This window comes from Mustelus asterias, chromosome 3 (genome assembly GCF_964213995.1).
Source record: "Mustelus asterias chromosome 3, sMusAst1.hap1.1, whole genome shotgun sequence".
NCBI classification, from domain to species: Eukaryota; Metazoa; Chordata; class Chondrichthyes; order Carcharhiniformes; family Triakidae; genus Mustelus; species Mustelus asterias.
In genome coordinates, this window is record NC_135803.1 from 22,158,830 (window position 1) to 22,177,002 (window position 18,173).

The 18,173-nt window shown below is 44.3% G+C and overlaps 1 protein-coding gene across 1 annotated transcript in view; it reads left to right on the forward strand.

Moving 5' to 3' along the window:
* The window catches only part of LOC144487851 (F-box only protein 36-like), a 58,786-nt gene extending 47,271 nt beyond the window's left edge, over positions 1 to 11,515 (forward strand). Inside the window, exons 3-4 of the mRNA XM_078205921.1 lie at positions 2,004 to 2,176; positions 8,873 to 11,515. Of these exons, the coding sequence (XP_078062047.1) occupies positions 2,004 to 2,176; positions 8,873 to 9,064 (365 nt within the window). The 3' untranslated portion in view covers positions 9,065 to 11,515. The remainder of the gene's footprint in view (positions 1 to 2,003; positions 2,177 to 8,872) is intronic.
* Positions 11,516 to 18,173: the final 6,658 nt, after the last annotated feature.

An 18,173-nucleotide genomic window follows, 5' to 3' on the forward strand; every position in this document is an offset into this window, starting at 1 on the left:
GATGAACAGACTCTTGTTGATCAACCGAGGGTCTGAAATGCAGATGGCCTTTGCATAGCCCTCTTTGAATTTACCTTTGCAGCCCACAGAAGGTTGTTAGTGGCTCTTCAGAAAGAATGATGTGTGGGTTTCCCCGATACTGACAGATAACCTCTTTTGTTTGGGGTCACATACAGACATAGGTTCAGCAATTTTAGGTCTTTCTCCAGTTTGAAATTTTTAAGAGATACCAATGAGCTTATCTCTATATATTTTATGAAAAGAATATTCAGGGTGGGTGTTAGTCCCTTACAAAAGCATGGATCAGAGTTCCAGTTACAGATGAGATGAAGCCGGGAGGAATCGAGTGATGTCAAGGGGATGGAAAATGGGTCTTCGTCATGATGGTATGAATATGTGGTAGGAAACTCTGGTTCAGCCTCAGTAAGGTGCCCGGGAGAGGAATGCGAGGCTGGTAGCATTGGTAAGTGTGTGAGGGTGAAGTGGATTGTCTGATTGTAAGGCATAAGTCTTGATTGCTGATGGATGAGTGATGGGGCTGTGGCGCATTGAGCATTTTGAGAGGCTGATGATGCAATGGTTGGAAGATGTCGTTTGATGATGCATTCATTGACCTTAACCATTTGTGTGAGGTGACTAAAATTTTTCTGGCACTGCTTTTTAAAGTTTGTTTATTATTGTCGCAGGTAGGCTTACATTAACACTGCAATAAAGTTACTGTGAAAATCTCCTAGTTGCCACACTCCGGCGCTTGTTCGGGTACACTGAGGGGGGATTTAGCATGGCCAATGCACCTAACCAGCATGTCTCTCAGACTGTGGGAGGAAACCCACGCAGACATGGGGAGAACGTGCAGATTTCGCACAGACATTGACCCAAGTTGGGTCCCTGGCACTGAGACAGCAGTGCTAACCACCGTGCCACCCTGCCAGGTTCGTGGGTCCAAACTATGTGGATTGATTTCTGTGGCCGCCTTTGTACATCTGAGAGCCTCCTTGCGCTTGCCTGTGGAAATGATACTTTTATCCTTTGGACCTTATTGACTTTGGCCTCCTGCACCACATCAGAGAACCTGGCAAATCTCTCTCTGGCCTGTTCTCCATTTGTAGTCTGCTGCCTTCCGTCAGAGACTTTGTGACATGGGTGCATCAGCCCCTTTAAGAGGAGCAGGCTCCCTTTCGGAAATGCGGGCGATCTCTGCCACACACCACCTTCGGCCCATGTAGAGCATGCAGCCAATCAGCAGCATGTCTTGCACTGCCCTAGTAACTGAAATGAAAGTTTGTACACTGCTTGCCTCAACTCGACAGAACACTAACAAAACATTGCGATTCCTGTGCCTGTTCATGGATCAAATTGAATTTTTATCCCAAAGTTTTTTATGGACTAAAATTAGGCATTGTCTGCAATTGTGGAAGGGAAAGGGGTCGTTCATGAGATTTTATAAAAATTCAGTTTTGAAGTGACGTGGTTTCACTCAGCTTGAAGCACAGACCTTGCAGTCAGTAGAGTTTAGAATTAGCAAACAATGTTACAAACTTTGAACAGGTTGCAGTTAAACATTAGCCATCATTAATCTTTTCAATCCACGAATACCATGGAATCAGACTGACAAAAGGATCCATATTTGCACAATGTTTATGGAGGAGTAACATGGGATAACCGCAGGTTAGGTGAAAATCAGCAGGCACAGGATTCTGTATGTTTGAAGTTTCTGTAGTTTGACTTCAATTTGAGTTTTAAAACTTCCCAAAAAAACAATCACCTAAATGCAAAGGTGCTCTTTTGAGCTGTATTCATTTCATATTATAAAATGAGCTCCGGTTGGCACCAAGGGAAATTACTATAACACAGTCTATAATGCACATCTCAGGCCTTACACACGACACACTGCTGATATTGCAACCTTTAACAAAATTATATTTCTAAAAAGAATAAAGGTTAAAGACAATTATTGTAATGATATTTTTTAAACATCTATTTTTTTTTATTTTGAATTTTAGTTCATGTTGGTGTAATTTTTGGCAATGAAGTCCTCAAGTATGTTTGCAACCTATGTCAACATCAATTTGATTATCTGAATCGCATTCCTGAAGGCCTGCTCATGTACATAGTTTCATTTTTGGAGCTTGAGGACATTGCCAGACTCTCCCAGACATCCAGAAAGTTTGAAAAGGTAAAATATTTTTATCCCTAATTTGATCAGTATTTCAGAAAAGTTGGAATGATTTAGTTTTGACTCTTGTGCTTTTTTTCTAGCTGACAATGGGAGGGAGATTGATAATCACTCAATTTTGTTTATGTTTCATTATAAACCTAAATATTGTTAATGGCTAATTTTCTGTAATCAGATTTTCCACTTTTTTTCCTATTTCCCATTACGGGTATTAACTTGATTATTTCACAGGCAAGGGGATGGTTAAAATAAGAGATCGCGATCTCACCGGCAAGATTCACGATTTCTGGGTTTTGTCAGATTTTGAGCCTCCACCATCATTCCTGTGCACAGAGAACACGGGCTCAAGATCGCCCCCTATGTTTCTAATGCTATGAGGAAGGACAGATTGCAGATCTGATTCTAGGGAACAAGCTGGGTCAAATGGATCAACTGTCAGCAGGGGAACGTTTATAGAACAGTGATCATAATATCATTTAGCTTTGGGTCATTTATGGAAAAGAACAAGGAGCAAGCTAGAGTAAAAATACTTAGTTGGAGAAGGATCTAATTCATTGGGATGAGAATAGACGTGTTCTGGATAAGTTGGAATCAAGAATTTGCAGGCAAAAGAGTAAAGGAACAATCATCATAGAAGAAATCATCATAGAAACCCTACAGTGCAGAAGGAGGCCATTCGGCCCATCGAGTCTACACCGACCACAATCCCACCCAGGACCTACCCCCACATATTTACCCGCTAATCTACACATCTCAGGATTCTAAGGGACAATTTTTAACCTGGCCAATCAACCTAACCCGCACATCTTTGGACTGTGGGAGGAAACCGGAGCACCTGGAGAAAACCCACGCAGACACGAGGAGAATGTGCAAACTCCACACAGACAGTGACCCGAGCCAGGAATCGAACCCAGGACCCTGGCGCTGTGAAGCAGCAGTGCTAACCACTGTGCTACCGTGCCTTTCAAGAGAAGATAGTTCAGGTACAGTTAAGGGGCATTCTCACAATTGAAAAAGGTGGGCAACCAAAGTCGGAGTTCCCTGAATGGTAAAGAGTAAGATGAAGCACAAGAAGGCCACATATTACATATATCAGGTTGATAATACAAATGAGGATCAGCCTGAATTTAGCAAGTTCTGAGGGGAAAGGAAAACGAATATAAGATAGGCAAAGAAGGACCTTAACAATAAACTGGACGCTAGCATAAAAGGATTGAAAAGACCTTCATGGGCATATAAAAGTAAAAAGATTGTAAGAGGAAGGGTGGGGTTAATTAGGGACCAAAGCATGGAGACAGCGAGAATAGCTGATGTACTAAATATGTACTTTGCATTTGTCTTTACCCAGGAAGAAGATACTGCCAATGTCATAGTAGTGGAAGAGGTAGTTGAGATACTGTATGAATTAACAATTGATAAAGAGGAGGGTTCAACAGGCTGGCTATCCTTAAAGCTGATAAATTAGGGGACCAGATGAGATGCATCTTAGAATGCTGAATGAAGTAGGGGTGGAAATTACAGCAGTACTGACCATAATCTTCCAATCCTTCTTGGATATGGAGATTGTTCTAGAAGACTGAAGATTTGCAATTGTTGCACCCTTGTTCAAAAAAGTGTAAGGCTAGAACCAGCAACCACAGACCTCATGGGCGGGAAAGCTTCTAGAAACAATAATCTGGGACAAAGTTAACGGCCACTTCTACAAGTCTAGATTAATTAAGAAAAGCGAGCATGCGTTTGTTCATATTGTTTGAGTACCAAATAATAGGCATGTATAGAATAAAAAGGGAAGTGACAGCTTGGATACAAAGTTGGCAGAGTGGCAGGAAACAGAGTAGTGCTGAGTGTTTTTTTTCAGACTGGAAGGAGGTGTACAGTAGGGGTTTGTACGCTAACCATTATTTTTCCTGATTAATATTAATGATCTAGACTTTGGTGTACAGGGTACAGTTTCAAAATTTGCAGATGATACAAAACTAGGTAACATTGTGAACTGAGGATAATGGACTTCAAGAAATAGATAAGTTGGTGGAAACTATCTCAAAAACATTTTATGAATTTCTCGTCTTGGCTATCTTTGCCCATCTGATTTTTCAAGTCTATGTGTAGATTATTATCCCCATGATTATCGCCATACCTTTCTGACAAACTCCCTTTTATTTCCTCCTTTATACCCTGTCCTATCATATGATGACTGTGAGGAGGCCTGTACATCACTCCCACAAATGACTTTGTGCCTTCATAATGTTTCATCTCTACCCAAGCCACTTCTATACCCTGGTTCCCTGAACTTACATCATCCCTCTCTCTAGTGCTAATACCAATTTTAATTAAGAGAGCCACCCCTCAACCTTTTCCTAGCTTCCTAAACCTTTCAATATTCAGGTCCCAATCTATGTCATCCTGTAGCCATGTCTCTGTAATTGCTATCAGATTGTACTTAGTTATTTCTATTAGCGCTGTCAGTTCATCTGCTTTGTTTTGAATCGAATGCTATGTGCATTCAGATACAGAGCCTTTAGTTTTGTACTTTTATTACTGTTGCAAGCTCTAGCATTATTTGCTGATTTGCTCTTATACTCTCTGTCCTTTCCTGACACAGCCTGTTTATCCTTTCCCACATTAGTACCTTCCTTTCTTACCTTGGCTCTGCTCTTTGATTTAACACATCTTCCCAAATTTAATCCCTTTCCCTTACTATTTATTTTAAAGTTCTCTCTACTTCCCTGGTTATGCAGCTCGCCAGAACATTGGTCCCAGCATAGTCCAGATGTAGATCGCCCCAATGGTACAACCCGCACTTTCCCCAGTGTTGTGAGGACAAAAATAGCTATACAGCTACTTTGAGACTTCGTCCCCTTTAAGTGACAAGACAGAGATTTTCAGAGTTTTTAAAACTGCCTTTATTTCATACTATAGCAAGGGATCTGGTACTCCAGCTGGTAATGCACCAGAGAGCCTTGAATGAAACATTACACAGACAGTTATACTTTCAGATTCAATTACAAGTAATTAGTATATACCAATCAAAGATGTACATTTGCTCAGAAATTATCTATATCCATTCACATCTAATAGTTAGGATTACATAAGGTATGTTTATAAACATTGTGGTTAGAAAAGAGGAAGTGAAACCTCCTGCCTGGTGTGTAATTGATCCAACCTGTCAGTCAAATCAAGAATGTTAATAACATTGTGCTGAGTACCTGCAGTGCAGCTTGTCCATGATCATCACAGCTGCCACTGTTTGTCAGTGGTGGAGGGATTGAATGTTTGTGGAAGGGGTACCAATCACGCGGGCTGCTTTGGCTTGGATGGTGTCAAGCTTGTCGCGTGTTGTTGGAGCTGGACTCATCCAGGCACGAGTATTCCATCACACTCCTGACTTGTGTTTTGTAGACGGGCTTTGGCAAATCAGGAGGCGAGTTACTCGCTGCAGGATTCCTAGCCTTTGACCTGCTCTAGTAGTTACAGTAACCCCCAGGATGTTGATGTGGGGGATTTAGCAATAGTAATGCCATTGAATGTTGGGGATGATGGTTAGATTCTGTCTTGTTGGAGATGATCATTGTCTGGCACTTGTGTGTCGATAATTCTATTAGCCATGTATCAGCCCAAGCCTGAATTGTGTCCAGGTCTTGCTGAATTTGGACATGGGGCTGCTTCAGTTTCTGAGGAGTCGTGCATGGTGCTGACATTATGCAATCATCAGTGAACATCCCATCCCCACTTGTGACCTTATGATGGAAGGAAGGTCATTGATGAAGTAGCTGAAGATGGTGGGGCCTACGGCACAACCCTGAGGAAGTCTTGCAGTGATGTCCTGGAACAGAGATGGTTAACCTCCAACAACCACAACAATCAGTATACCGTTGTGCTAGGTATGAATCCAACCAAGACAGAATCTAACCATCACCGCTTGACATTCAATGGCATTACCATTGCTGAATTCCCCACTATCAACATCTTGGGAGTTACCATTTGACAAGAAACTGAACTGGACTAGCCATATAAATGCTGTGGCTACAAGAGTCAGAACTAGGAATTCTGCAGCGAGTCATTCACCTCCAGACACTCCAAAGGCTGTCTACCATCTACAAGGCACTGTGGATGGAGAAAGAACAGCTACAACAATGATTTAACAACAATAATGGCAATAGTGGCTTTAAAATGGCTATTCTGGCTAAAGAGTGAAGAATGCTGGGAATTTTGGTCAACTTATAGATTAAAACCAGATGCAGGTCATAAAGAGGTTCTGGCCTGAGAGCTGTGATCTGAAGCTTCTTGTGTTGGTCAGATCATGGAAGTTGTTTACATTAACTGAGACAGCGTGGCTCCGATTTATATGACTGCTATGCATGGAGTATGCAGTTTGAACTAAGTGTAATGGTTTCTTCAAAAGTAATTTCACTGGATGTTCGAGCCATGTGTTCAGTTTCTGGTTACACAATTGGCTGGATGACAGAGAACCTTGCAGAAGCAAGTGGAGAATTGTGGATAAAAGACATGTGAGTTCTTTGTTTGGCAGCAATAACTCCAAGAGAACAACCATCGCAACAAAGCTTGTACCCTGAAGGATACTTCAGAGAGAAGAAGGTAGATTCTACATCGAGGATATTTCTTGGCCAACGTTTTCCTAAACTCGGTCGTATCAATTTTCAGTTAAATCGTTAAAGTTGATGTTCAGTTAGAGTTAATGTTCAGTAAAGAGTTAATGAGTTGCTACTGTTTATGTTTGAGTTGGTACTAGAAGTGTTAAATAAAGGAATAATTCAATTACTGTCCTTGTTTGTCTTATTAAACTGGAATGCTTGAAAGGTGGTTAAATTAAAGCTGTATAACAGCACAAATCAGGAGTGTGATGGAATACTGTCCACTTGCCTGGATGAGTGCAGCTCCAACAACACTCAAGAAGCTCAACACCCTGAACAAAGCAGCCCGCTTAATTGGCACACCATCCACAAACATTAATTCCCTCCATCACCAACACATAGTGGCAGCGTGTGTACCATCTACAAGGTGCACTAAAGAATTCCCCGAGACTCCTTTGACAGCACCTTCCAAACTCACAACTGCTATCATCTAGAAAGGGAAGGGCAACAAAGACATGGAGACAGCATCACCCGGAGGTTCCCCTCCAAGCCACACACCATCCTAACTTGGAAATATATAACCTTTCCTCCAGTGTTGCTGGGTCAAAATCCTTGAACTTCTTATCTAATAGCACTGTGGATGTACCTGCACCAAATGGACTGCAGAGGTTCAAGAAGCCAGCTCACTACCAACTTATCAAGATCAATTAGGGATGGGCAATAAATGCTGGCCTAGCCTGTGATGCTCACATACCATGAATGAATGAAAAAAACAATGAATTTGAGAAAAATAAATTTGAATCAAGTTCAAATATCAAGCCTGTATTGAGCAAGTTCTGCTCATTTTGAAAAAAAAGTGTAGAGTATTGGTTTAACCAATAGAGGGTGCTGTTGAAATGTGTCTCAGAATATTGAAGACAGAATGATTTGGATTGCACTGTGCGATCAGACTGCTGCAGTGGCTGTACTGGCAAAATCAGGGACTACATACTTCAGATTACAGCCAAGCTTGTGTCAAGTACCTCACATTGTTCACTATTTTCATTAACTTTGTAGTTATAATATTAACAGCAAACCTAGTGAGTATACAATATGTATCTGGATTTTTCTGAGTATATGGAACAGTTAAAATCAGACTGCCTTATTACAAATTAGATGTTTGATATCCATGTTCTTTCTTCAGGTTTACTTTCTTCATGAAATTCATACATGTACATTACATAACAATTCAAATTTGACATTACATAAAGATCAGCTTCTTTCGATAATGTACATGAGGTGCCTCACTAAACTTGCATTACAGGCAATATTTATCATGTACAATGTACATTACAATGTACTATGTCAAACCTGTTTCATGTCAAACATCCTGTGGTGGATACAGCTTGAGAGGTTTAACACAGGTTCCAGCCCCAGGATATACTATAGTCGGAGGAGGCGGCATGGTGGCACAGTGATTAGCACTGCTGCCTCACAGCGTCAGGGACCCGGGTTCGATCCCCAGCTGTGTGGAGTCTACACGTTCTCCCCGTGTCTGCGTGGGTTTCCTCCGGGTGCTCCGGTTTCCTCCCACAGTCCAAAGATGTGCAGGTTAGGTGGATCAGCCATGCTAAATTGCCTCTTAGTGTTCGGGGGACTAGCTAGGGTAAATGCGTGGCGTTATGGGGATAGAGCTTGGGTGGGATTGTGGTTGGTGCAGACTCGATGGGCCAAATGGCCTCCTTCAGCACTGTAGGATTCTAGGAGAGCCTTCACCTTTCTCCAGCGAGCCTTTGCAGCAGCTGCCCCAAGCTTCGGTGTCGCATGATTTTACTGCTAAGAGGGAAGCTGACAAATTCCAATTCCCTCATCAGTCTCACAAACTACATTTGTTCATGTTGATAAGGGCAGAAATGTGTTTGTGGAGGAGATATTTGATGGAGGAGGAGGGGCGAGGGGATCACAAAGAATATTATGAGTAACTTTTTCTTTTACAGTTTTAAGTGACTCTTTAGTGTTCCAATATTCAGGAATGAAATATCATTACGTAACAGGTAGGATTTGAATGAAGACATGTTTAAGTAGTAAGCAGCTGAGTGCTGATCCTGCTTTGTTTTCTCTGTAGGTGTGTAACTCTGATAAACTCTGGGAATATATTGTTTCACGACACTGTGACACCATAACCCCAGACATGAAAACATTGGCTTTGGAGGTTGGTTGGAAGGAGATCTTTTTCACCAACAAACTCCAGCTGCAGAAGAAGATCCGACGAAGACGACAAAAAGTTGAGGAATTAATAGATAACGTGGTGTTTTAAGACTATGAGTAACTGCAAACAAAACTGTTGCTGATGCCAGAAAGATGCTTGCTTCATTGTCATTTGTATTTTTGTTTAGTTTTCTCCAATAGTGCCTCGTGTTTTAATAATTCAATTCATGTTCGCCATAATTATTTAGAAAGTGATTATAAAGTTACTACGTATTAATGCTGTTTTTTCAGATTCACTGTGGTGTAGAAATTGGGCCTAATGATCAGCAGGAAGTATCCAACTCATCCTATCGGAAGGACAGTGAGAGGTAGTTCCCTTGGCTAAAGCAGGATTTGGCCCTTTTCATTGGCAGATAAGAAGCTTCATGAATGTTTGATGTCTCCATCAATTGGTTTGACCACCGTGCCCAGGGCTGTTGACCATTGATCTCTCAGCCACAAAATGTGCAGCCCCCACGACCCTTGATCCTATGGTTTGCTGCTGCTGCAGCCATCCCCAAGGTTATCGATACCCTGGGCGTGATTTAATCTAATGCTCATGGCAGTGAGCTATCCGCTGCAGGAGAGCTAATTATAACCACATTGTGGCAACTTCCAGTACCCCTGTCGGGATTAAACCAATGACACTCCACTGGCTGATATCGGGGTTCCTGAGTCCTGTGGGGGGAATTTCTTGCAGGAATTTCACCTGCGGGGCAGATATCCTGCTTCAGAGACCTGACACTCAATCAGAGGCCAGGAGTTCTCCAGTACTGGCAGCACCATCAAGGGTGGTGGCCACTGCCAGTACTGCAGTAGGTCCAAGGATGAGGATCATTACTGGAGACCCAGTAAGTGGGATGGGTTAGCAGGGCCTGTTAGGGAGGCCCTAACAAGGTGGGAGAGGATTGATGTAAAGGCTCGGGGGAGGAGGAGGGGGGGCGTTTGTCTTTCCCACGAGTCTTTCCCTTGCTGTCAGAAAATCCTTTTATTCGGCACAGGGTGCCCAAGAAGGAAGGAACCCCATGCCAACCAGTACCCGCCACGTAGCCACTTGAAGACCTCAGTTGACCTCGGTGTAAAAGGCTGTTCTTGACCCTTCCCACCCAAGACTTATTTGAGGGAAGTCAGGAAGATGAGAAGCTCTCCAACCTAAGCCTTCCTGCCTCTTTATAGGTCTCACTCCACCTGCCAGTCTGCTCTCAGATGGAGCATTTAAATTCCACCCCCTGTATCCCACCTGGGCCTAGCAATCCACCCTGAGGCAACCTACCTGTGGCTCACTGTGCTGCCAGCAGTTGGTCTTCATTCACTCCTTGTTGGGCTTCATTCTAATGAGGTGTGAGGCTCAATATCCTGGAGTCTTCGACATATCCATTCAGGCACAGGAAACACACCCCATTCAAGAGGAGGCACCTATTTTTGGCACTAATTTCTGGCCACAGTTGTTGCTAATGTTACAAAATAGTTTCAGAATGGAAGTGCGTTAGGTAAATCATACTTTGATTTTTTACTGTGGAGCATCAAGATTTATTTTTGTTGGTTTAACACTCACCAAAATCCATGTCTCCAGTACATCACAATGTTAAATCTCTTTAATTTTTACAGATATGAAGCATTTTTGTGAATTTATTCCAAAACAAATGTTGTCTTTTCATTGTGCGCTTGCTCAGACTGACAATTATGTCATTACAGCACAAAGGGCGGGGAGGGTTAGAAACATTTAGATTTTTGAAATTCCTAACTTCCTTCTCTGATTTGTGAATAAATGGTTGTAAGCAACTTTAGTTTTCAGGGACCAAAAGAGAAAATGCTGGAAAATCTCAGCAGGTCCGGCAGCATCTGTAAGGAGGGAAAACAGCTGATGTTTCGAGTCCAGATGAGGTTTCATTCCACCTGCCAGTCTGCTCTCAGATGGAGCATTTAAATTCCACCCCCTGTATCCCACCAGAGCCTAGCAATCCACCCTGAGGCAACCTACCTGTGGCTCACGGTGCTGCCAGCAGTTGGTCTTCATTCACTCCTTGTTGGGCTTCATTCTAATAAGGTGTGAGGCTCAATATCCTGGAGTCTTCGACATATCCATTCAGGCACAGGGAACACACCCCCTTCTCTTTTGGTTTCAGATTCCAGCATCCGCAGTAATTTGCTTTTATTGAGTATTCAGGGATATGTCGATACTAACTTCAGTTAATAAACAATCCATTTTTTTGGCGCAACGTGGGTTCACTGCTGAACATAAGTATATTTATTTATTTAATCAGAGTACTTTGTTGCTCTATTTTCTGATCTTTAATTTCCCCTCCCCACCTCTTGAGTTCTACCTATCACCAATGTTAAAGCTTTCTGCCATGCATCATTTGTAACAAATTGTAAAAATGTTCGCAATACATGCGTTTTGGATTAGGATTTTCTACAAATAGTTGTGAATTGGGGCAATGTACACCTGCAGCTGCTGTATCTGTTGCTTTTCAATGGAAAACAGATCGAAATGATGAAAATAAAACATTTTTAGACTGGTAGCCATCGGACCTGAAATATCCCTTACTTTCTTCATGTTCTTTTTAACCTCCACTTAGGAATTTATGAATCTAGTCTAGTTAAAGCAAGCAATTCTATCAGACCAGGCTGGGAACTCTCAACCTGTTCTTGGAAATAACATTCTTAGCCACTTTTAGGGCTTTGTCCTTTTTCATGCATTTTAACGAAAATATTTTTCCTTAAGTTTTACTTCATGCAAAGGTGTTTTCAAACTCGATTTCAGCACTAGATGCAGTCTTTGTTTTCTGGTGGAGCATGTGATACTTTGGTACATTGAATGATCCATTTAAATTTTGCAGCAGTCTGTTATTAACAGCTGTGCTCAAACCTCAGAAGTACAGACTTGCAAGGACTGACAAGATGGAAGGGATACATCTCATTTGGCTGATTAGAATGAAGGTTCAGCTCTGGCCTTGTAAAAAAGTTGTAAAAATGTGTGATTTATAATTGTTTATTACAAGTTTTTATTTTCTGGCATACTAAAATTAAATCAGTTGAACTTGTATTTCACCTCAGCTGTTACTTAAGTATCAAACTCCGTTTAATGTTGACAAAATAAGGAATAAAGATGGAATTCAGTCAGAACTAATTCACACAATAACAGATGTACGTTCCAGGGAACATAGATGGGTTCATGAGGCAACTAAATAAAATACCAGACGAAAGATGGGAATTTGCGTTTGGGATTAGCAAATAGAAAGATACAAGAATGATTGCAGCAAATTTTGCCCATCGTGTCTAATCTGGCTGTGTGCCAATATCGGGATTCAGTACAAAAATCTCTTGAATGGTGCAATCATCTTGACTTTCTTCACAGCAAACACCAGTGCAACTACTCAAATGGTTGGTGCGCAACCATTGCATAAATATAGATTTTTTTTAAAATTGGTGAAAATGTTAGTACCACAGATACAGTTTGCAGAACATATTCATGGCATTCATTTTGAAAATTGCTCTCATGCTCGATACCTAAGTTAGCAGATTTTGAGGAGAACAAGAACAAAGAACAGTACAGCACAGGAAACAGGCCCTTCGGCCCTCCAAGCCTGTGCCGCTCCTTGGTCCAACTCGACCAATTGTTTGTATTCCTCCATTCCCAGGCTGCTCATGTGACTATCCAGGTAAGTCTTAAACGATGTCAGCGTGCCTGCCTCCACCACCCTACTTGGCAGCGCATTCCAGGCCCCCACCACCCTCTGTGTAAAAAAACATCCCTCTGATATCTGAGTTATACTTCGCCCCTCTCACCTTGAGCCCGTGACCCCTCGTGATCGTCACCTCCGACCTGGGAAAAAGCTTCCCACTGTTCACCCTATCTATCCCCTTCATAATCTTGTACACCTCTATTAGATCTCCCCTCATTCTCCGTCTTTCCAGGGAGAACAACCCCAGTTTACCTAATCTCTCCTCATAGCTAAGACCCTCCATACCAGGCAACATCCTGGTAAACCTTCTCTGCACTCTCTCTAATGCCTCCACGTCCTTCTGGTAGTGCGGCGACCAGAACTGGACGCAGTACTCCAAATGTGGCCTAACCAGCGTTCTATACAGCTGCATCATCAGACTCCAGCTTTTATACTCTATACCCCGTCCTATAAAGGCAAGCATACCATATGCCTTCTTCACCACCTTCTCCACCTGTGTTGCCACCTTCAAGGATTTGTGGACTTGCACACCTAGGTCCCTCTGTGTTTCTATACTCCTGATGACTCTGCCATTTATTGTATAACTCCTCCCTACATTATTTCTTCCAAAATGCATCACTTCGCAGTTATCCGGATTAAACTCCATCTGCCACCTCTCCGCCCAATTTTCCAGCCTATCTATATCCTGCTGTATTGCCCGACAAATCCGCAAGTCCAGCCATCTTCGTGTCATCCGCAAACTTGCTGATTACACCAGTTACACCTTCTTCCAAATCATTTATATATATCACAAATAGCAGAGGCCCCAGTACAGAGCCCTGCGGAACACCACTGGTCACAGACCTCCAGCCGGAAAAAGACCCTTCGACCACTACCCTCTGTCTCCTATGGCCAAGCCAGTTCTCCACCCATCTAGCCACTTCTCCTTGTATCCCATGAGCCTTAACCTTCTTAACCAACCTGCCATGTGGGACTTTGTCAAATGCCTTACTGAAATCCATATAGACGACATCCACGGCCCTTCCTTCATCAACCGTTTTTGTCACTTCCTCAAAAAACTCCACCAAATTTGTAAGGCACGACCTCCCTCTTACAAAACCATGCTGTCTGTCACTAATGAGATTGTTCTGTTCTAAATGCACATACATCCTGTCTCTAAGAATCCTCTCCAACAACTTCCCTACCACGGACGTCAAGCTCACCGGCCTATAATTTCCTGGGTTATCCCTGCTACCCTTCTTAAACAACGGGACCACATTCGCTATCCTCCAATCCTCAGGGACCTCACCCGTGTCCAAAGAAGTGACAAAGATTTCCGTCAGAGGCCCAGCAATTTCATCTCTCGTCTCCCTGAGCAGTCGAGGATAGATGCCATCAGGCCCTGGGGCTTTGTCAGTTTTAGTGTTCCCTAAAAAACCTAACACTTCCTCTTGAGAATGCATTTTAAATTATAGATCATGTATAACGGATGCACTTTTCTATGAAGAATAAAGGAGCTGAATATTGGAATGGAGAAAGACTGCAGAACTGAGGGATTTTGGGGTCTTTGTGTATAAATCAAATAAAGCTAGCTTGCAAGTTCAGATAATAGGGAAAGCAAATAGAATGTTAGCCTTAATTTCAAAGGGAATGGAGTATAAAAACAGGGATGTCGTACTAAAGTTATACAAGGCACTCGTTAGACCACACCTAGTGAACGGTTTCTGTCCCCTTATCTAAGGAAAGACATACTATTAGCATTGGAGATAGTCCAGAAAGCTTAACTAGGGTTCAGGGTATGGAGGGATTTTCTTACTGGGTGAGGTTAAGTAGATTGGACCTGGACTCATTGGAGTTTAGAAGAATGAGAGGTGACCTTATTGCAACATATAGGATTCTCAGGGGGCTTGACAGGGTAGATGCTGAGAGATTGTTCCCCCCTTCTCTCCCCCCCCCCCCCCCCCCCCCCCCCTGCCAACCACCTCTGTGGAGAGTCTAGAACCAGAGGGCATAATCTCAGAATAAGGGATCACCCATTGAAGATGGAGTTGAGGAATTCCTTCTCTTAGGGTAGTGAATCTATGGAATTCTTTACTGCATGGAACTGTAGAGGCTGGGTCGCTAAGTATGTTCAAGGCTGAGATTTTTAATCAGTAAGGGAATGAAGGGTTATAGGGATAAAATGGGAAACTGGAGTTGAGGATTATCGTATCAGATCAATCGTGATCTCATTGAAAGCTGGAGAAGACTTGATGGGCAGAATGGCCTACTTCTGTTCCTACGTCTTACGGTCTTATATCCACAGCAATAAGGTATTATTTGTTGCCTTTCCTGGTACTTTTTTATCTGAAAGGTGAGGCCTTTATTTAAATATTTTAACACTTTCCAATGGGAAAACATCCAGCTCAAATAAAATGCTCATGTGTTTCATTAGTAAGCTTGACTTCTTATACATCAGTGGTTCAAGGATTCCCTGTTTTTAGGACATAATAAAGGGTGTTTTATTAGTTTTACAGAACTTCAAACAGTGATCCTTGGCCCAGATTTCCAGCTTTGTCATTGGGGAAAGCCCCTGTTTCAGATGGTGGTTTCTGGGGAAGAAAACAAAGATCAGCAGCAATAAACACGGGGGGTCTGAGGTCTGTTCTGAGGCCACGCTCTCTGTCTGTGGGAATGGCAACACATGCTCAAAATCTGGAGAGCCTGAATCATGCTGACGAGTTTCTGAGTTCTGATCTCACCGGGGCTCATTCCCGTACTCCGCCCCTTACCAGATATTCAGGTGGGTGCGGCGTGACGTCACGCTGGCACCATTTGCAACAGCTCTACATAATCATGAACCTGGTGTCTTCACCTCCTAGGGCAATTTCAGGCAGCCACAGCCAGCATTGCTCAAGGGGGGCACAGGAGAGGACTAGAGGGACACGGATAAGCTCAACTCGGGGCTGGGTTGGGAGTCCCAGAGTCGTCATTCTGTGAAGAGGGGTTAGGAGGGGGTCACTTGCAGGCCTTGCCTTCCCTTCATGTCGGGACACTCCTTGCTTTAAACAGGTTGTGAAGGCTGGTATGTGGGCAACACTTCCAAAGTCGTCCTGCCTGGGTTCCTGTCTGCATTGCAGCTGAGGGAGTGACCTTCCTTAATGGGGGCTGGCAAGAGGGTGGGAGGGAAGTAGCACTGCCATTCTCACACTCCACAGCGATAAGGTGCTGGGTGGGCGCAATGGTTCCCCCATGCTTGGGGCATGAACAGACAGTTTGGAGGCTCTGTGGACGAACAAAGTGAAATGTATTGCTCAACATTCAAAACACAGTGGTTACCTATCTACACTAGTGTCTATGTTCACCCATGCCCAATAAGTGCCTGTGGTTTCATAATCTTTCTGACCCTGCCACTATGTCTATGTACATCCCCAGGATCCACAGCTGAGGTTGAGACAGGCCTGCTAATGTCCATGACCATTTGCTGAGACGACCTTGGTGGGGCTGGGACCTTGAGGGTTCAGGCCTGCTGTTAGGCAGCACAGATGTTTGACTGCTTCCTTCTCTGTGTCAGGGCCTAGAGTTGTGTCACTCGCAGGGTGAGGAGTGTCAGATGGGCTGGAGACGCCGAGGGTCCCCTGGCTGGAGGATCCTGGGCTGTACTCCTGCCGATCCTCTTCCCTTCGGGTTCCCGGGTCCCCTGTGTTCCTCCATGTGATGGAGGGGTCAGCTGGAGTGAGATCCAGGAGCCCCGCCGTCCTCTGGCTTTGACACGTGTGGATTCCCACCACTGCCTGCAGTGCGGACATCTCCTCCCATGGAGTGCACATCCTGCACCAAGGGCTCCACGTCAGACAGCACCCTCACAGTGTTGGCCTTGGTGCGCTGCAGTGATGGCACCATCTCCTCGGATAGAAGGCGATGGGACTCCTCCAATCAGCCTTGCACTCTGAGGAGGGCTGGTGTTATCCCTTCCTGATACTCACGATTCTACTTCTGTAGATCCAGCAGCTGTGGGATGACTGGGCCCAGGGGCACATCATTGGCAAGGGGCTCAGCAGTGTCCTGGGCTCCAGCATCCCTCAGAGTGCCGGTTCCCTGGGCTATCCCTGCCTCCACCTGCTGTGAATCTTCACTTATGGGGTGCTCACCAATGAGTGACCCAGAAGCCTCTCCACTTAATTAACCCATCAAGATGTGAGTATCTGCGCTGATGCCAGGTGTGGGTAACAGCTGTGACGCCTCTTCAACAGTGGGGTTGGAGAAGTCCCCCTCTGAGCTGCTGGAGCCCGGTGGTCCAGGGGGTGAGAGGATGATCCGGCATATTCCATTGGCTGGCCTGCAAGTGAACGGACATGGCATCAGTGCATTACAGGGAATATGAAAGGAACATCGATTACTCACTTGAGACTTGAGGAATGACAGCATGTGTGTTGAGGATTCTCACATTTCTCTGCCGCTTCAGCAGCAGCGCAGGAACATTCTTCCTCCTCCCTGGCCAGGTCGAGGGCTCTCTCCTCAAAATGGAGCTCGAGCATCACTCCAGCTGGCTGCGCCCGCTTATGCCTGTTGTGGTTGGGTTTGTCCTGCAATGACACAGAGAGGGAGAGTGTAGGTAGGAGTGTTCACATTTCAGATGGTGATGAGGTGTGTCAGACGTGGGTCTTGGGTGGGAGCTGGAGTGTGAGGAGCATAGCAGCTCCGGGGGGGACGTGGTGAGTGTGGGAGGGAGGGGGGAACCTGGTGCCTTGTGTTGGCAAAGGCTAAGGTGGCTGAGTGAGAGAAAGGGTTGGGGGTGCGAGGGGGTCTAGTGGGAGACTGAGGGATGTTCACTTACCCTAGCTGAGCGAAGAAGATCATTCATCTTCTTCCAACACTGCTGCCCCATTCTCTTCTGCAGAGTGCTTGCACTGACCAGGGCTGCCACTGCATCCCAAGCAGGGATGGTGACCCTGCTGGAAGACTGTCTCCTGGAGCAGGGGGTAGAGTGTGTCCCACCTGTGCTCCACTCCATTCAGCATTCTTGTGAGAACCCCCTCCGAAAAGCGTGCCACTGCTTTCCTGCCTGCCATCTCCTGCAGTCGTTATGGAAGAAGTGCTGGGCAGCCGTTTATATGGAGCTTCTCAGAGATTGCAGTAGTTAAGTCATTGCGGGGTGGGCGAATCAGAGGGAACACGCTGCTCCAGGGATGTGAAACTTGTGGGCATAAAAATTATCACTAATGAGCCGTAAGATCAGACCCGAAAATGCGTCGTCAGCAGGAAACACTGGCCGGAATTCTCCCATCCCGCCCACCACTGGAATTTTAGCGGGCGGGTTGCAGAGAATGTGAAATGCCACTGATGGTTGGGCAGAAATTTCCGGCTTTTCGACCAGCGCGGCCGGAAAATTCCACCCACTGTTTCTTACCCCGGAACCTACAATGCCATTTTCTGGTAAGATTTTGCCCTCGGTCTCAGATCTATTTCTTAATGGTAAAATATTTGCATTTGCTTATAGGAGATATTTCAGTGTTTCAGATGGTAAGTAGCTAC